The following is a 19,370-nucleotide window of genomic DNA, read 5'->3' as shown; positions in this document are numbered from 1 at the left end:
CTGTAGCAGCTGTGGCCAACATTCATATTCAGATTCATTTTGCTTGCTTTTAAGATCATAGTTAAAGAGTAATTTCATTGTCTGTTCCTAATTTATATTAACTATCCTTGTTTCAATCATTTGTTTTGGTAAGTAACTGTTAGAGGCATGTCTCCTTTCCCCTTTCCTCCAAATGCTATGGTAGAGTGGAGTAAGTAGTTAAAGTTTGAGGTAATCTGTTCCCTAACCCATCCTGTAAATATCAATGCTAACAACAGTGTCTTGTGTTTTTTTTTTCTTTTTCTTTTTCTTTCTTTCTTTCTTTCTTTCTTTTTTTTTTATCAATGTGCTTCTTCCTGTGTGAATAATTATGTGTCTAGAAACAGCCATGGAGTGATTTTGCTGTACTGAATGGGGGAAAGATTAATAGTGACATTTGGAAGGCAAGTATATTGTCAGATTTTAGAACCTTTACTACTATTACCCTTGTTTTTTGCATGGCAGTGGCTGTTTTCCCCTTTTATTTTTCCATCAATGTCATTCATAACCTAGGCCAAAGTGAATGGGGGTACTGCTAGGGATGTCTAGCTCACAAACATGCTGCCTTTTCTGATCTTTCCACTTGGAATGGATTCAATCTAAACTAGCAGGGCAACTGCCATGATGTAACAAATAAGATGCCTGCACTGAATGAAATGCAGCTTGAGAAATATATATGTGTATATATATATGCATGCCTCTTTTCAACTTCAGCCAGAAATACTATCGCTTCTTTGCAGGGAGGATTTAATTTCCTTTTGAGATAACATGATGGTGTGCTTAATACTATTACAGTAGTGTTAAAACTATGCTAATTGCACTGCTTCTATCTCTAGGACCTGCATGCAGCCACTGTGAACCCAGACCCAAGTCTGAAAGAGTTTGAAGGAGCAACATTACGTTATGCCTCTTTGAAGCTCAGGTACAATGACTTCAGACATCTCAGTGAAATGACCAACTCTGTTCTGTGTTGTGCTGTAATTTTCATATGATTTTAAGACTGATTTTATCTTTTTTTTTCCCTATGTCACAGAAATGGTCCACAATCTGATGATGACGATTCTTGTAGCATCAACAGTGATCCAGAGGCCAAGGTCTGTATGAAGAGACACAATGATGTAGCAATTAAAAATCTAGCACTTGTAAGCATAAACTTACAAGGTGCAGAATGTCTCCTCATTCATTTATTCAACCATTTTGAAATTCAGTGTACCCCTCCTCTTTGCACAATATAGATTGTCTATGCAAGACAAATTCCATCAAAGGAATTTGCAAATCTAAAGTTTCATTCAGTTGTGTCAGGAAAGTGTGACTTATTTTAAAATCACATAAGACAGGAAATTGGATTTTAGAGCTCAAGATTCTACTGCCCAGCTGCAGTAACTGTCCTCTTGCAAATAAGTGAGTGTCTGTGTGAGAGAGGGGCCTATTTTTTATTATCCCTGAATAGCTTCTGGGGCATTCAGTGACAGAATTTGCTCTTTATTTTCAAGTTTGTCCCTTTTTAAAGTACTCTTCCTCTTTTATATGTCTGCGTCAACTTATACCTACTAACAAGGAAGTTACCTTTTAGAACAAGAAACGTCATGTTTTGGAAGAGGAACTGCAACGTACTTTGAGAATACAGTTCATAGAGAAAAATTAGATTGTTATGTGATGAAGCACCATAATAAAATCAAAGCTTTTACTATTGTAATCTAAGGGTTTTGAGGAGAAAGGAGCAGCAGAAAGTTTTGAGTGCTTGCTTATCTGTCTCCAGATTTGTTGTGTTGATAGTTTTGCCTTGTTATTGTTAAGGGTGTATATAAATCTCTATAATTAAATATCCAAGTAATTTAAATAAGTATTTTGGCTGTGCCATGCAGCTGCAGCAACTGATAGGATCAGAAGCTACTTACTTGCAGGAACAAATATGTATGTAAGAGAGTTGATCATTTTAATAGCGTTAATGATATATTTTAAGAGAGAAAACAGACTGATCAGACGTTTATTTTCTTTGTCATGTTGATTATTTGGCTTGTGATATTTAAATCAGATGTAAATAATTGTACTTTGCTTGGCCTGCTGGTAGTTTAAAAGCAAGGGTTTCAGCTGTGCTCATTACAATGACAAGCACTAAATTCTGAGCACAGTAAAAGGAGTTGGAGGAGTGAGGAGCATTAGGTTCCAGTCCTGAGAATGATAAGAGTTGTTCCTTTCATGATGAGCCTTGTGGTATTTGATTTGCAGCAGCAGAGGCTGAGGGCAGAGCTGTCCAGTGCATCTGCCTCTGCCCCAAGGACAGGGCAAGTATGGCCATATGTCACAGGAGTGGGAAGTGTCCAGAAACAGCAGGGAAAATCTTCACCTCTGGAAAATGCTCTGGGAGCTTTATTTCTCACATGGATGGGAAGGGTATGGGGTAGGTGGGTTCCTTGCTAGTCCATTTTACCCCAAATATTGAGAGCCTGAAAGAAGTCTAATAGGATTTGAAATTGATGACTTGGAAAAATCAGGTATTTTTAGCCCTTTAGGCTCTCCCCTGCCATATCATGTGCCTTAACTATCTTTGAAGCTTGCTTTTGTGTGGCAACAAGCACAGATAAATACTTTTTCTTCATTTCATCACAAGAGAAGGAAGGTTTTTTTAACTCATTAAACTTTCTGTTGGAAGAATTTGTTAAAATGAACTTTGTTAGAGGTATGTTATAGATCTTAAAGCTATTTATGACACTGGCCAGTACATTTGTGGAAAAAACAGCTTCTCTATGGGACGTTTAATGCTGAATTTCACAAAGGGAACTGTGCCACCTTGTGGAAAATCGTAGTAGTTGTCTTCCCCCAGTGTCAACTTCTGCAAAGATTGAAGCACTGCAAAAATGCCTGTTTTGGGAAAAGCATGTAATATAATTCATGTAATTGTTGTAAGAAAAGTGACTTATGCAGCAACACACCCAACCATTCATAATTGTCAGTCAAGAACAAATGTTTCTCTATGTATAATGTGCTTAAGATGCAGTGCATAGTTTCATATCCATGGTGTCTCGGTCAGGTTGTCTGCAGAAGGTCATAAAGGAGAAGTGGAAAGAGGAGAATTATTACCTCCAGCTTCTTGATTCCAGTAATTTATTTTGGTAGAAATTTCTTGAAGAGATGGCTCATTGTGCTTGATGAGGATCTTAATTCTGCATGTGAAACATGCACAGCTAGAAATGAGTTTTGAATTGGTGCTTCCCAGGAGACAGATCGTAACCTTCCTGCTTAATTTATAGAGCAATGTGAGCCTTCCTAATTGAGTTTCAAGGAAGGCAAAAGATGCTTTTACCAATCCCAGACTGTAAATTCTTCTGGGTTGTCTTTTTTTTCATTGTTATAAAATATGATGTCTCTATGTAAAAACGTAGGAAGGTGCTAAATCTTTTCTTATGTGCGTGTATAGAAACAGATCCTCCTGGAAATCCTGTCTCTGCACCTAGGAATAGATGAAAAAGGGAAAGCCCACGTGACTGATTTTCTCTAAAACCTTTTCCAGATTGGTCTGTTTGGCCTGACGTGTAGCCATGCCTTTATTCTCTCCTTTTGTCTTCAAGCACGGATTGTCAAATTCCCTATCTACATTAGTCTGCTCAGCAAAGCTTCATTTTTGAGCCTCACCATTTTAGAATAGCTTTAGCTATATACTGTTTTAGCTATATACTTTAGCTGTATACATATTTACTACATACATGTAAGAATGGAAAGAATGTATTTAAACCTGTGGAAGTCCTAGCCATTTATTCCAAAAGACTGTTTTCTACTTTAGAAATCAATAAATGCTCTCGATCTCAAAGGAAGAGAATGAGACTATTTCTAAGAGAGAGGGCATCAGGAGATATTGATAACAGGTATTTAAATTTAGTGATTCATCTGTAGGTGAATGAAAAGACACTTGGAGACATGGAAAGTGAGTTGGTGCTGAATTTCTATGGATTACCTGGGCTTTAGGGTTTAACCAGATGGCATTTGGTAAGCTGACTTGTGGCTGTAGTGAAAGTGGCCTGTAAGTCAAAACAATCTATCTAAACACCCTCAAAATAATTTTACAAAATACTATGTGTTCCCCAAAGATTTAATATCCATATCTTGGCTGCTTTTCTTGCTATGGAAGCAGGTGTATGTGTTTTGGAGGCATTGTATATTTGCTTCTTTCTAGTCTTTTCCAGAAGCAAATATGGGACTGCCTAGACACAGGATCATGTGTAAATAATCAGTGTGTATCCTTGGGGGTGGACATGAATCTGATTTCTGATCCAAGTGAAGACTTAACCTGAGAGGAGCTTTTGCCATATCTAGCAATCCCAAGATTTATTCTTTTCATACAGTCAGAGTAGCTTCTAAAATTCTTGGTGTAAGCTGGGAGTATTCAGCATTTTCCAGTGGTACACCTCAGGCTGCATTACAATCTTTTCATGAGCTCACAAAATGCTGCAGAAAGCCTCAATTCAATTAATTTCAATTAATTAAATTTGAGGAGTTTATTCCCTTTAAGTTTCTTTGCAAAAGTAGATTAAATCTAAAGGAGAAATAGGGTATCTTTAACAGTTTTTCTTCTAAAGTGGTATTTTGGCTTGGTTTTGGACTAGGAATTTATTTCTTCAAAGCAATCTTTTGTTTTCATTCCCTAGGAAATAGCACTAGAAGAAATCTTGTACCCATTCCTTTACTCTTAAAAGGGAACCACAATATATAAACCCATGTATTAATTTCAAGTTTATTCTAAGTGTTTTTGTGGGGTTTTTTCTGCCTTGACTAGTCTTACTGACAGACTGATTCAATTGTAATTCACCATTGCACCTTTGCAGCTCCTGGGTAGCAATGGTGAGTGATGGGGGTGGCTGTTTCTAAACTAGTTTATTATTTCTGAATTTGGCTGTTTCCCATTAGCAGCATTAAGGCACCCTTCTATCTGTAGGTAAATGATGCAGCTGCTTGAAAATGTTCTGCTTCAAAAGCAGTTTTAGAAATAGCCAACTAAAGCACTAAAATACATATCCTTAATGATTTATTTTTTTAAATAGTCTTTTTCATGTAGTGCATTACATCTTTCAGAGAATGTGTTTGCTTATTTATCTCTGTGCATGATAGTTATTACTATTGACATCTGTTGTGTCATTAGGTAAAAACTGCTAATTTTGTGATGTGATGTATATCATAATACAGATTTCCTTCTAGAGGATATTTGCTTCCACCTTGTTCCTAAATGGAGTCTTGTTTAATCAAATAGCAAGATGAGTTCAGGGCACAGGAAGATGTAGCATTTTCCCAGATCACATGGATTTACTTTATAAGGGCATACAGAGTTACAGTGTGGGGTTTTGCTATATTACATGTAAAATATAAATATCTGGGATAATGTAGCTTAATTTCTGAAGCCATTCAAGATGTTATAATGAGATCCTCCAAAATATTACATGTCTTTCACTCCTAGGAATCCCATATATCTCTGGGATCTAATTAGCTGTGAACCTAACACGCATTACCAGGACATGAGTGCCTAAACAGTAGGAGGCATGTAGAGGAGAGATTTTGCTTGTAGTCTTCCTTAGAAAAACACATCACAAAGCCATTCCTCACGTGAAAGAGAATGGAAGCTGCTTGAATATTTACCCTTAGTTTCCAGGTTTGTAATGCAAGAATTAGGTCTTGAGTTATGGGGCATTCTCAGGATTTGCTTTGTTAAGATACTGTACAAAAGGTTTGCACTAGCTGTGAGATTTCTGCAGGACTGGGAAAAGAGAAGATAAATCATAGGAACACCTTTGTTTCAAATCACAACAAAATATCTTCATGGCCACTAAAGTTCCAGTATTGACAGTGGCTGTGTCTGCCACAGGTGTGTTGAGCAGGAATTATTGTCGGGGTAGTAAGAACATAGGTGCCAAATGCCTTACAGGAAGATGCTTGAGCTGTGTGGGTCATGCTTTGCCCTTGGAACAATTACTACCTTTGCCATGAGTGGCCAGGTTGTGTGGGCACTTTAGGTGCATGCCAGTGACCACTGTCCTTGTGGGAGGCAGCTTCCCTGGTTACCAGTCAGGTGAGGTGACACTGGAGGCAGCCTTGCCTCTGGAATTGCAACTGTGGGACACCCAGTGTGCTGCTAGGACCTCTCAGGCATGGGATACTAGGAAGTACTGGCTATGTTTGAGAAAATATGAATAAACCTAATTTTTAATTTAGGTTTTTTTTAATGATGTTGTTTCTTCTATGGTGGCAGTTTCTATTGCTTCACTAGGTCAAAGTGCCAATGTCATCTTCAGTACTTTTCTCATGGAGGTGCACAGTCCAGTTTTTCTTGGCTGGAGTCTGTGTACAACATCTTGCTATGTACAATCATATAACAAACTGTGGTGGTTCAGTAGAACACAGAAAACCCCAGCCTGCTGATCTAAGCAATTTTTTTTTTTTAAGAATTTTCACTTTCTGATATTTTAGTGTTGCTTTTTTTAGTAGTTTTTAATCACAATTTATTCATCGTTTTATAGTGCAACACAGTAAACTTTTCATGGGCCAGCAGTAGTTTGTGTGTGATTGTTGAAGGAGCTGTCAGGAATGGGCAGAAACTGGGAGAAGCAGCAGCTCATCATGCTCATGTGCCACAGGCAAAAGGGTTCTGTGGCCGTTCTGCAGACCAATGGCTTCTGGCAGCAAGCAGCTCCCAGTTCAGCACAGCCTGGGCTGAGCCTGCTGACAGAGCTCGCTGTCAGCTCACCAGCAGCTCTGCTAGTACAGTGCAGAGGTAATCATGGCTGGCCACCCTTCATACACCCCGCTTGAGACCAACTATTTCACCTCTAAAACAAACTGTGTGGCCTCTGTCAGCTTCAGCTGTAGAATGGCCTGTTGATTGTGAATTGCCTCTTGAGTGTCTGTTCATCGTATTGCTACAAAATGAACTGACAGGTATTTTTGTATTTCTCTTCAATTATTTATATCACCTTGCCAGTTCAGGGTGTTAGCGTAGGAAAACATATAACCACACAGAGGCGATCATATGCGGTTCTTTATTCCAGCGCGCGGGACACCGGGGTGATAATACACCCAAATCTGATGTCCAAAGCATACAGAGTCGATTCGTGATTTTTATAGTTTAAATTATACACATGTTAACTAACCCCCACCCCTAGATACTGATTATCCTATTCCTTAGTTACTATCTTAAATCATACCTACGCTTCTACCCTGATCCACACTTGATTTGGTTAAAACAATAGCATGGAGCTGTTTACAGAAACTGACGCTTGTTCCCAGCTAGCTGCGTAAGTTCCAGTTGTACGTTCTCTACTTTCCTCCCCCTATACATTACTCAATCTAGAAATTATATTTTTTAACCCTCCACCAACAAGGGCAGCTCAGGGAAATAGCTTGTTCTAGTTTGAAATGTTACAGTGTTTACCATTCCATGGCATAGATTAGATTTTTAATGGAAAAAAGTGCTGTTCATATTTATGTGTATATAAAAATATGTATATTTATTTATGTTACATATTGCACATACACGTTTTGAAACCAGCATGATACAAACTTGGTGAGTTATTTGTCTGTTGTAGACTAGCTGAAAGGTACATCTATGGAGGAAGTTAATTTAAAAATCAATTAAAGTGGAACATTGAGTTGAATGACAGAGCGGTATTTAGATAGCTCTAGCCAGCATATATATTTATTTTTAGTTCTATTTGTAAATTTCACGTTAAAAATGAGAAGTTTTCCTTGTCAAAATTTTCTGCATTTCATCCAAGAGAAAAAAGATCATATTTATCTCTCAAGAGATGTAAAAGCGTGAGGTATGCCATCCATCATATTGCCATGTTTCACAGTTATGCATTATTCCATGTTTGGAGATGATGACTCCATGGTGCTTCAAGGAGACAGCATGACAGTAAATGGGTCCTCAAATGTGGGAGGTCCAGCAGGGCTCAAGATTTCTGGACTCTGGATTCATGCTTTTTTGAGTCTTTTTTGAAAAGTAGGAACTGATCAATAGTGATTTAACTTCATTGACATTGGATCCTGTTGTAAATGTAATTTCTGCAGAAATCAAATTACTTCTAATAATGTTGCTTCTAAAGAGACATGAAATTCTGACTTTAGTGAAGCTGGAAGGTTTTTCTCCATTGATTCATAAGGTCAAGAGTTCACCTAAAGGTTAGAAGCTCTTCAGGAGTTTTTGTTTCTTTGTGAGTTTTGATGGGATTTTTAAAATCTGGATGTTCCCTTTGAATTGATGCACCACAGCACTAAATAAAGCGCTGCTGGTGGCATTAGAAGCACTTAGATCTGTCAGCCTGAAGAAAAGCCTACATTAAGAAAGCACAGCATTTAAGGTTAAAGTTAATAAGTGCAGAGCATTAGTTTTAAAGAAATAAATGCACACGTTCTTTATGCTCTGTAAACTCCTGCAGGGCTTGTCTCTACTGACAAAGCATTGGTGTGTTTGTTGGGGTCATGTTTGTGTGTCGCAGAATAGTGAAATCTGCTTGAGTTATCCTAACAGCTCAGTTGCTCTGCAAGGTAGACAGACCCGAATTTTAACATCCTTTATTAGTTTCTAGCGAAAAATGACTGCATTTTCTTAAATGAGGAAGCACAGGTTTTATTTCACCATATTAAAATGACCCAACCTTAGCTCAAAGCAAAGTGCACAAACCCATCCCTTTGGGATCTGAAGTCAAGCTATCTGTAAAACATCTGAAGTGAAAACTTGTTCATGCTGAGAAGACTGGAGAAAAGAATAGGGTGATTATAATTTCTTCTTCAGAAGGGAGTGTTAACAGAGAGAGTGGTGTCCATTTGATTTTTTGCTCAAATGACTGGATTTTAAAAAGTCTTGAACCAGCACAATGTTCCTGCAACATTTTCTTGCCTTGATAGAGCAGATTTGACCTCTGGCTGTAAGCCAGGGAGGACCACTGAGACAGAAGTATTAAGCTCAAACAAGAGAGGGATTTTTGTCATCCTACACATTGAAGTCTGCAGGTCTGGAAAAATGAGACTGTAGTGGCTTGGAGAATGAGTGAGGGACTGTGAGAGCAGCAAATTTGACACTGACCTCCTCTAAAGAAGTAATTTATTTTATATTAAAATAATATAAAGAAGTAATATTATTTTATAATATTTGTAAAGTCCCCATATTTAATTCTAGGGGATTTTAGTTTAATAGTCATCTGCCTGAAATAGCATATATGAGTGATTTCTGAATTCTGTTGTGACCTGAATATTTCTGTGCTTATTTTTGTATTTCATGTGCGTTTTCAGTAATTTAAATAATACAAGATGAACTGCTACAGGAAGCTGGAAATGTTGAAAAGTCTTATTACAATGTTTTTGATTAAGCATTTTGAATTTTTTGTAGATAAGAATTTATGTGACATCTGTGAGCATTTCTTTGAGAAAGTAGATGCACTGCAGTCTCTTCATGTCAATTAAATGCGAGTGCTTGTTCATTAATTGCATTAGTTCTTTTTATTCTCTTGTTACTCTATCTTTGATCTTCTCCAGTATTTTTATCTGAAATCAATGTAATCTGTCTTGCTATGTAGCAGGCATACTTCTTCCTCAGAATAGAAAGATAATATGTTATGATATTTGATCTTCTAAAGCATAAAATAATATGATAGGTTTTTAATTTTCAACCTATCAAAGAAAATGCAAGTGAAATTTCGAGGGTTATGTTGGCTGCATAATAAATGGTTAATTGTGTGACCTACATGCTGTGTCTCAGGCACAAACCTGCTCAGTGGTCTGTGATAAAACGCCTTATTAAAAATTGTAGTGATTTACGTATGTCTGCAGGCAGATATAACCTTTAAAAAGGAAAAATATAAAAGGAAACAAAGGGAAACTGCTCAAAACTAAGTGCTGTGGGCTTGGAAGTAGAGAAGAAATAAGTAGCACAGATTTAAAGCATCAAAGCAAACATATTCTTAATACAGATGTGTTCATAGTGGCTGCCAACAGCTGTGTTATATGAAAAGCAATCTGTCTGTAGTCTTGTATGTACATTGGTTTGTTGTTCTGTATCATGACAGGTAGAAGAATTATAGAAGAAAGGCCTCATAAAATGAGGCCTGCTCTATTAAATTAATAGCTAGCCTACATCTCTTCTAAGTGCAGTTAAGCAATTTGCAAGTTCCCATGCGAAAGCACTCATGGTATGAAAACTCGTTAGCATTACAACCTATTCTGGGGTTAAAAAACAAATGCACCTGCAATCACGAGGGATTTGTCCCATGAGAATCAGTAAAGAAAATATGTAAACAATACAAGAATAGAGAGATTTGACAGACAAGTAGTATACCTTTTACTAACCAATAGAGTAATTGGCAAGAAAGCCATTAACCAATTAAAGTTGCAGAGGTCTGTAAAAACTGTATAAAATGGTTTTTCCCTGCATGAAGATAATGGAGTCTCAGCTGACTTGTTACAGTTCTCAAACTGATGTTCTAATTCATTTTCACCTGACAGTGGGGTCTTTTCTATCCATGACTTTATGATCCCTCCAGTTTCCAATACTACTCTGCCATCAGTCATGTGCACTTGATCTCTTGTCCTCTTTTCAGTAGGGGATTTTATTTGCTTTGTTTTTCTCGATTATTTTATTTTTATTTTCCTTAATGCCACATGCTTAGCACTGCATGAGGTAACAGATAGGGTGTGCTTATGGTTAGAACTTTGTCACAGTTCTGCGTCCCTGCCAAAGCTCCTTCCAGAGTTCCTCTTGGAAAAGCTGCTGCGGAGCAGAACCCTGTCCTGTGGTGAAGCGTTTGCAATGCCAAAGAGCAGAAGTGTGATCTGTGCTTTGTTCATTTCTTCAGTCCTAAAGTTCCCCAGCTTTAGGCAATGTTTTGGATCAGAACTGCACTGCAAGAGAGCTTTACAGCTCTATACAGAGTTCAGATGACAGTATTTATGAGTTTGGTTCTTAGGTTACAGATCATTAGCCCTGAAACATTAATTGGATTTGCAACTATTTAAATGTAAGTTCCCCTGAACTGTACCACCAAGCAGCAATACCTGTGTTTGCATTTTTGTTCACCTGTCTTTTCATGGGCTAGTGTGTGATAAGGTGGATTTTTTTTGCACAATGCCCTGTGTAGCCAGGCAGGAAATATGAAGTCTCTAGTCAAGATAAAAATACAAGATTATTGACTTATCATGGTTTAAGGGATATTTTTTCATTCACTTGTCTTAGCTATGCAATGTTTGTGGTAGTATCTTTGATCTTCCCAGTCCCAAATAGCGATGTTTGCACAGTAAGTATCTTTCATCCTGCTGTATTTATCAACTTATTTTGTTTTCCTTCAAACCTGTTTTTCTTTGCCAGCTCTTGAAAAGAAAGTCTAGGGGCAAGCAGACAGCCTGACCAGGCACAGAAAACCTTCTCTTAGAGAGAGAAATTATATAGACTACTGTGAGATGCAAGTTGGCATTGCCTCTAATTATCTCTAAGCCTCGAGGAGAGATGTTTAACAAACTGGTATTGCCAGAAATAATGGTTTTACTGAGCTCATAGACTTCTAATGAAGAAAAGCTACACCCTGTTTTTTACCTTGGCTTGGTTTGCCTCTAGATGTGTAGTCCAGAAGACAATGGAGTGCATTATCAAAGCTCATTGAGGTCAAAGGAAGAACTTTGTCTCTTGGCTTGTCAGTCTCATTGGTGGGAGGCAGGGAACCATGATGCTGTGTGAATGTGTTACAGTACTAAGCAGCTCTGCTGTCACACCTAACTCAGCCAGCCATGGTCTAAAAATTAGGTCATATCTGACTAGAGACTCTAGATGGTTTGTTTCTGCTGGGTTTTGTGGTCTTTTGTTTTAAAGAGAAGAGAACCTCTAAGTCAAATAAGGAAAGAGGAAAAAAAAGCAACCAACAATAAAACACAAAGTGGATTTCTTACAATGCAGCTGCTGGCAATACACAGAGAAGACAGACATGCAGGCATGCAAGCTCAGACTTCCACCTCTCTCCCACTCCACAGCTGTGTGTTTATATACTTCTGTTATGCTTATGCTGAGTGGACCCTGGTACATGTCACATGTTACTGAGTCCTCCTATTTTCTACTTCTGAAAATCTACGTGAAGGTCAACTATATCTGCTGAGCCACATCAGCACATATATTCACTTAACCACAAAATGCAATGTTTTTGGTCTTTAGGTGTATTTTGAGCAGAAGAAAGTTACTTTTATATATACTGAAGTACATACATTGTCTTGTGAGTAGAATGTTGAGTCTTTTTAGGGTTTATTGAGAGGTTTTTGTTTGCAGTGATTTTTTGGGAAATTAGTTTGTTTTCTGAAACTGTTCTGAAGCATTTTGTTTGGATTATGGTAAGGGCTTCTTGTGAAATACACAAAAACTTGTCAGGTGCCAGAAGCCAAGGGCTTTTTCATGTCTACCTCACTTGGAAGCACCAAGAGGGAATAGAAGCAGGGAAGGAAGCCAGGTCTTTTACATGGAGGGCAGTATGTTGGGTAGGCAAGTGTTGCATTCAGCTCACTTTACTGGTTTGACAGTGGGCTGCATAAATACAGTGGATTCTCTGCCACCAGAGAATTTCAAACATAGAATAAAAAAAGGCCAGGAAAAAAGATAGCAAAACAGTTCACCATCTTTACTAATAAGAGTTTTACCTGCTGTCAAGTTGAACAAAGATAGTCTTTCACCATTTTATGCCCTTCTTAAGATACACTCTGTTCAGTGCAAGGACTGTATAGGTTGGATGGCCCTCTGAGCAATCTGGTCTGGTGAAAGGTGTCCCTGCCCACAGCAGGGGGATTGGAGCTAGACAATCTTTAAGGTCCCTTCTAACCCAAAGCATTCTGTGATTCCTTATTTATCCTCGTGTTCAGAAAGCAGCTAACAAATTGCAGATGTGGTTGAGATGTGAAGAGCAACAAGAAAACAGTATGCTTATTGTATATATGTAGTTCTTCACCTCTCTTATGATTTAGAAAATGTTTCTCTCTGCTAGTATTCTGCTATTCAATTTAATATTTAAATACTTGTATCATCTGGTACAGTAAAAATCAGTATTTTTAAAGCTTGCAAAGATAAATATTTAATACTCCAGTGGGTATTGCAGCACTTTTAGCAAGATTCATGAGCATCTAATGTGCCTGAAACAATTCTGCAATCTTAAGATTAGACCACCTTAATAACTGCTAAAAAATATTTTTTTAGTATCTTGTGTAGCCCTGAAGTGAAGAGCACCCCTGAGTATTGACCCCTCCTTAGTCTCCTCTTTCATCTTTTCCTTCATGGCCCTTTAGAATGGAAAGTCAGCACTTTTGTGGGTTTCCAGCAGAGCTGGGTCAGGAAGCAGCAGTGTGGGAGAATTTTCATGTTGATTCCCTTGTTTGCAAAGAAAAAAAAAAAAAAAAAAAAAAAAAAAGCTGGAGGCATGAAAGCCTTTAATTTTTTTTTACTTACACTCACTAAAAGGTTTTATGCAATTGCAGAGTGTGTTTGCTGTCTGGTACCTGAGAGGAGATACATCCTTAGTGACTCATTGGAGTGGGTACCAGAGGCACAGGAAGCAGGCTCTTGGGCTGGTTTTCCTGCTTGGTGGAGTGAGCCTGGATGAATGCATTGTGCAAACTCAAAGAAGGCTGAAGGAGGAGAGAAATTTTATAGGGAGGGAGAAACTCATTATCTTTTTATCCACTGGTGAATTTTATTCCTCCCTTAGTCTGCCAAAGTTGACATATTATGCATATTTAAAATACCTTGGTGTTTTGGGGTGGGTTTTTGTTGAGGGCAGTTGTTCCCAAACGGCACAGCAGTGATGGTGTGTGAGCTTGATCAACTCACTGACTTCACAGCAGATTTTAGAAGGTGACATGTGAATATTTGGCTTTTGAGCTCTGAAGCTGATTTATTTACTGCATCTTCAGAGCAAGGATTGGTAACTGCAGCATGGGCCTGCTGTTGCAGCTCCTGGGCTGTGTGGCAGTGTGCTCCTGGAGGCACTACCTTCTTTCCAGCAGCTCCCAGGATCATTGTCTGCTTTCCAAGGACCCACAGGATGCTGCTGACAGCAAGGAAAGTGTGTGCCACAAGGCAGCAACACAGTGAGTGTTGGTCTGCTATTGCTGAGCCTTTAGGGACCAGCTAAAGCTTTTGGTGTGTCTGGTCAGGAGGTACAACAGTAAACCTGAAACACCTGTAATATTCTCTGGAAGAAGTCTTGGTCTCGTAGACAAACTCCTATTGACTAAGTGTGAGGTCTGTATTTCTCTCATCATAATGCCTGAGAACAAATGAGCAGGTTTTGGTGGTTTTTCAGAATTAATACGTTTCATTCTCTACCTTTGTAGATGTAGGGTAGAGGTGATGCCATTCAATTTCTTCCATTTTGTTTTGTTTGCAAAAAGTACCATATATGCAGAATAATGTTGCCTTGGCTTGTTCTGCTCAGTGCTCTGGTTGGCTAAACATCTTTCTGCTAAAAATGCATAATTAGAGTGTTTTATTTTAAAGGTAATTTTGAATTTTTCTAGAAAAAACCCACTTTCCTTTTATGATAGCTTATCTTCTTCTTAGCTCTGAATTTGTTACTGTGTGCTACCTTAGGTAAGCTTACTATTGAAGTGATTGCTGTCATCCACAAAAAAGAGTAATTTTCTGGTTAAAAGCCAGACAGTGGATACCTCACAAGAGACATAATCCAGTACTGTTTTCTTTCTTTTCAATTAGAGCTCTAGATTCTAGCTAAAATTTCAATGCTACAATTCTACAAAATTTCAATCTGTAGTTGTTCTTCTTCCTTTATTGTTTTTGAATTTGTGTGTATCCTAATATTTACTGCTCCCTTGTTTCCTCCTTTATGTTAACAAAATTATTTTATTGGAAGGCATTAGTGTTACCTCCACAGATACTTTTCATAGCAAGTCATACATTCTTCTATGTTCCTTTGAAGGTTTTCACCTTGCCATTCACAAATTGTATTTTCATTTACTTAATCTTTGAGTGTAAGCCCATCTACAAGGCCTTAATTTTTTCCCATTCTTAAAGGAGACCTTTAACCTTAAATGCCTAGTTGCTGTTGCATGACAGATGTTTTTTCTGTATTTTTAGTGCTTTGCTGTGCGATCTCTGGGCTGGGTAGAAATGGCAGAAGAAGATCTGGCTCCTGGGAAGAGCAGTGTTGCTGTGAACAATTGCATCAGACAACTCTCTTACTGTAAAAATGACATCAGAGACACTGTTGGCATTTGGGGAGAGGTAAGAACAGAGTGAACTTCTCCTCTTGGAACATCCCTCTTGCCTCATAAAACATCTCAAAGGAACAATTCTGTAGATAACTATGTCCACATTCTGTGTTTGGGATTTCACTACCTGAGCTTGGCACTGCCTAATATACAAAAGGGTTCAGGGAAAATGTTGTTTTGTTAGTTCCAAACTGCTCAGGAGAGCAGGTGCCACAAAGAGGTCACTTTTATTTGTGCTAGTACATACCTGTGCAATGGCATTGTTGGAGACACACAGGCCAAAATGTTGAAATTCAATGTAAGTGTTCCTCCTGACCAGAGGTCTGAAAGTGAAGCTTTGTAGCAATATTTTCAAAGGTTTCACAAGGACAAAGGGCTTTGAGAAAACCCACACTGGCAGGGTTGTGGTTCTGAAATGTATGAGAAGATTGGAACTGATGGACAGATGGTTTATCTTACGATGATTATTTTATCGGTGTTTCAGAAGGAAATTAATTATATGTCATCAGACTGTCTGTTGGCTCCTCTCCAACAACCCTTGAATCTCTGCGCCAGTGTCATCCAGTTTTGAAGGATGCCAGATTGCCACACACTGAGGGGAAAAGAGAGAGCCCAGATTTCCCATGTTTTGGTTTGCTGAGGGGTCAGTGTGCCTCCGTTGACTGAACCACAGTTGGTCTGTGCATCTTTCTGAGTTGGCAGCAAAGAGAGGATAACACTGTGGGACCTTGGGGAAAACTGAAGGGAGCTTTAGCGTTTGTGATGTGGAAAATAGGTGTGCTGGGGACAGATGAAGAAGTGGAAGATGTTGAGGGATCAGTAAGTAAAAGAAGTGAAAAGGTGGGACATGCAGAGGGCACAGGAGACAAAGCCACAGTAAAACATCTTTGTTATTTGATTTTTATGGAACAGCTTAAACTTCTGCCAAACCTTATTTTCTACCTCTCTCCTGACATATTTCCAGAAGGGTTACACTAATGTGGAGTGGCCACACAAGATCAGAACACTAAAGCCACAAAAGAGTGAATGTTGTAACTTTTCCTTGTGTGATCTAAGAGAAATGGCACTGCCAAACAAAAAAGCAATCAAAAGAAAGACTTGTCTAAATTTCAGTAAAATTTTCAGGAAAAATAGCATTCGGTCTCCCAAGTTATTGTTGCAGTCTATGGCTCGAGTCCACTGTCCTGACTATGGCCACAGCAATGCCAAGATGCTACATGCGAACAACTGGGAGAAAGTGCCCTTAAAAATTAAAATTATGTTTAAAGGAACACATTTATAGCATTCTATTTGGAATAATTTCAGAAGGATTTTTATATGTAAGAAATATATATTTTACATAAATGAACAAAATAATATTGTTTTCCTGTCTTTCTTACACCTGGAAACAGTCTAATTTTAGATAATATATTTAGACAAGCAATTAGAGACGTGTCAGTCATGGACTTTGGACTTACTGTTGACCCTAGGAGAGAAAAAACCCCAATATCTTCATATGTGTGTAATCTCATCCATTTTTCAGCACTTTGATCAACTTGAAATATATTGTTTTCTTTGAACTCTCATGATTTAAGAGTTAATGTTCACATTTTTTTGTATTTCTCTCTGTCAGTCCCCTTGTTCTTTGTTGGAAACCCTTCCAGGTTTTCAAGCCAAGCTGGTGAAACATTTTGGTCCTCTTGATTGGATGTTTAAATTAAGAGTGCTGTTCATTTTAAAAAAAATCAGGCTGAGAAAACAATAGAGACACTGTGCTTGAATAGGTGGCTCCTGAATTAAATCGTCTTCCTGATTTTAAAAGAGTTCATTACATGCAACCACATTTTCCTGCCTGCAATGTAAGGCTTCAAGATGGATTAGAAGAGGCATGTGTTAGAGAGGAACGTGAAAAATTATACTCCATCAGTGATGTATCAGATGGAGCAATTATAGCAGGAATCTATTACGAAGCTAAATGAGTGCACGTAAGAATTTTTAAATTGCCTAAAGATTTACTTGAGCCAGAATGTAATGAAAGTGAAACTGGGGTTAGGACTAGCCTCAAGTTTTCATGATTAAAAAAACTGCAAATCAAACCACAAAACTTCCCACACCCTGGGTAAAATCTTGACCATGCAGAAGCTTTGTTAGTGGCTTTAATGTGGGATTTCATGCCCTTTGCTCCAAAAGAAATTACCTATAAATTTTGAACTTCTACTGTTCTGTAAAATCTAAAAAGAAGAACGCTAGTCATCTGTTTGTGTTGCTCTTTTGCCATGAATTACTTTTCTGTACATTACAATATCACTTACGTGAAAAAGATAGCTTTTTTGCCATTGACCTATATACTGCAGCCTTTAACACTTCCAGAAAAACTGCTGGGATTAAGCCTCTCTTTTCTTTATTCACTTTCCCTCCATGGCTCTTCCTCATCTCAAACCATCAGATCTCTGCAGCTCTTCAGCAGTCTGAGACATTAAAGCCTATGTTCAAGCTCCTAGCCTGTCTAAATTCTTTTTGACCTATGCAGTGCTTTCATCTCTAAAATAGCTTTTGTATAACAAGGCAACAAAATGTAGCAAAAATTATTGCTTCTAGCTGCAGACAAGTGATTCCCCTGAGCATTGCAAGGATAATTTCCTGTGACTTATGTTGCTTATCTGCCCATTCTCCAATTTTTTTCCAGCTAATTTGGATTCTGTTTCATTACTGTAATCCCAGTGTATTTTGCATGAATAACATATTTTTCCTTCTTGTAATAATTTCCTTCTGGAACAAATATATAAGTGTAAAATGGGTCTAAAAAGCAATCTTTGTGACACTTGGTAGCATTCTTCACACAATTTGTTCAATGCTTCTGACCTCCAAGTAAATTTCTCCTTTTTTTTCTTTGTGATGTTTCTCTTTCTGTCTGCCACTAACATCTCAGTGCTGCCAGTTTGCCCCATTTTTTTGCATGACTATCACAGCTACGTCTGTTCCTGCTTCTCTGGGAGCAGCCTCTATATCCAGCCTTGCATGCCAGCCACAGATGAGCTTTCTCCATCAGGCAGAATATGCTTGTGTTGGATTTGCTCATACAGGTGTCACCAATCTCTGCCACATCCCTCTCAGTGCTTGCACTGCCAGCTCTGTGTCACAGCTTCCCTGGGAATCCCTGTTAGGAGATCTGGGGTTGGCAGAGGAGATGGGCAGTGCCTGCCCCTCGCTGCCTTGCCTACAAACAGTGGCAGAAAGCCCTCACAGAGTGGCATAAATGTATTTCTTATACAGACACAAAATTAGATATCATAAAGACTTGAGCCACTGTAACCAAGCGGGAAGAGGGTTTCTGTGTCACTGAGGTGAAGAAAAAGGTCAGTTTTGAAACATTAGTCAGTAGGGATTCAGACCCTTTCCATTCTTTCTGTTCATGTATAGATTCTGGCACAACAGGGAGGAAATTAATTAACTCTATATTTAGGTGATAGCTTCCACCTTCTGATCAGCAGGAGCTTGTCTTACTGCTCAGCAATAGGTCCAGGATCATTTCTGAAGGATCTCGTGGTCTGAAGAATATATGTACAGCCTCCAAGAAGAGGGATATTACATGTCATAGAAGAGGCAGCAGGCCTATTACAAATGCTGTCAAGAGAAGGAAGATAAGCATTTGTGAATTAGCATCAAAAGGAAAATCATCTTTAAATTTGTTTCCTGTAAGAGAAAAAAGCATTATCCTTGTTCTTACATGCCAGAAGAATTGGGGAGAAGTCCTGGCTCCAAGATTCTGTAGTCACTAGGAGAATTCACATTCAGGTCTTAATCCTAGGTTTTCCCCTTTAATCTTTCTTCAAAGAGTAAATCCTTTGACAGTACAAATTGCTATCTGTTCCCATAATCCATTGGTTAAAGTTTATGAAAACAAAACACTTTCAAGGAAGGAACTCTGCCTAAAAAGAACAGGTTTTGATAAAAGGTTTTGCTATGAGAACAGACCATGACTTCTCCAATATTTGGAAGAATTTACTGAAAAACAGATAAACACATAACTTGTTGAATAACTCAGTAGTTTGGGTCTGAATGAGTTGTATTTAAAAGACATCAAAGGTTTTTGTGTTTGGGATTGTTTAAACATATAGCAGCAAGATAGCATCTTACATCTT

The 19,370-nt window shown here is 38.3% G+C and overlaps 1 protein-coding gene across 14 annotated transcripts in view; it reads left to right on the top strand.

The window, feature by feature from the left end:
* The window catches only part of APBB2 (amyloid beta precursor protein binding family B member 2), a 176,944-nt gene that overhangs the window by 117,281 nt on the left and 40,293 nt on the right, over positions 1-19,370 (top strand). For 10 of the 14 annotated variants that reach the window (XM_063401824.1, XM_063401826.1, XM_063401827.1 and 7 more), the window contains 4 exons: positions 360-422; positions 855-940; positions 1,052-1,112; positions 15,116-15,262. In XM_063401824.1, the coding sequence (XP_063257894.1) occupies positions 360-422; positions 855-940; positions 1,052-1,112; positions 15,116-15,262 (357 nt within the window). The remainder of the gene's footprint in view (positions 1-359; positions 423-854; positions 941-1,051; positions 1,113-15,115; positions 15,263-19,370) is intronic. The other 4 variants (XM_063401832.1, XM_063401835.1, XM_063401834.1 and 1 more) reach the window with 1 other exon arrangement.

This window comes from Prinia subflava, chromosome 7, assembly GCF_021018805.1.
Source record: "Prinia subflava isolate CZ2003 ecotype Zambia chromosome 7, Cam_Psub_1.2, whole genome shotgun sequence".
NCBI lineage: Eukaryota > Metazoa > Chordata > Aves > Passeriformes > Cisticolidae > Prinia > Prinia subflava.
Note: the sequence above shows the minus strand (reverse complement) of the source record. Positions and strands in the feature narration are given on the sequence as shown.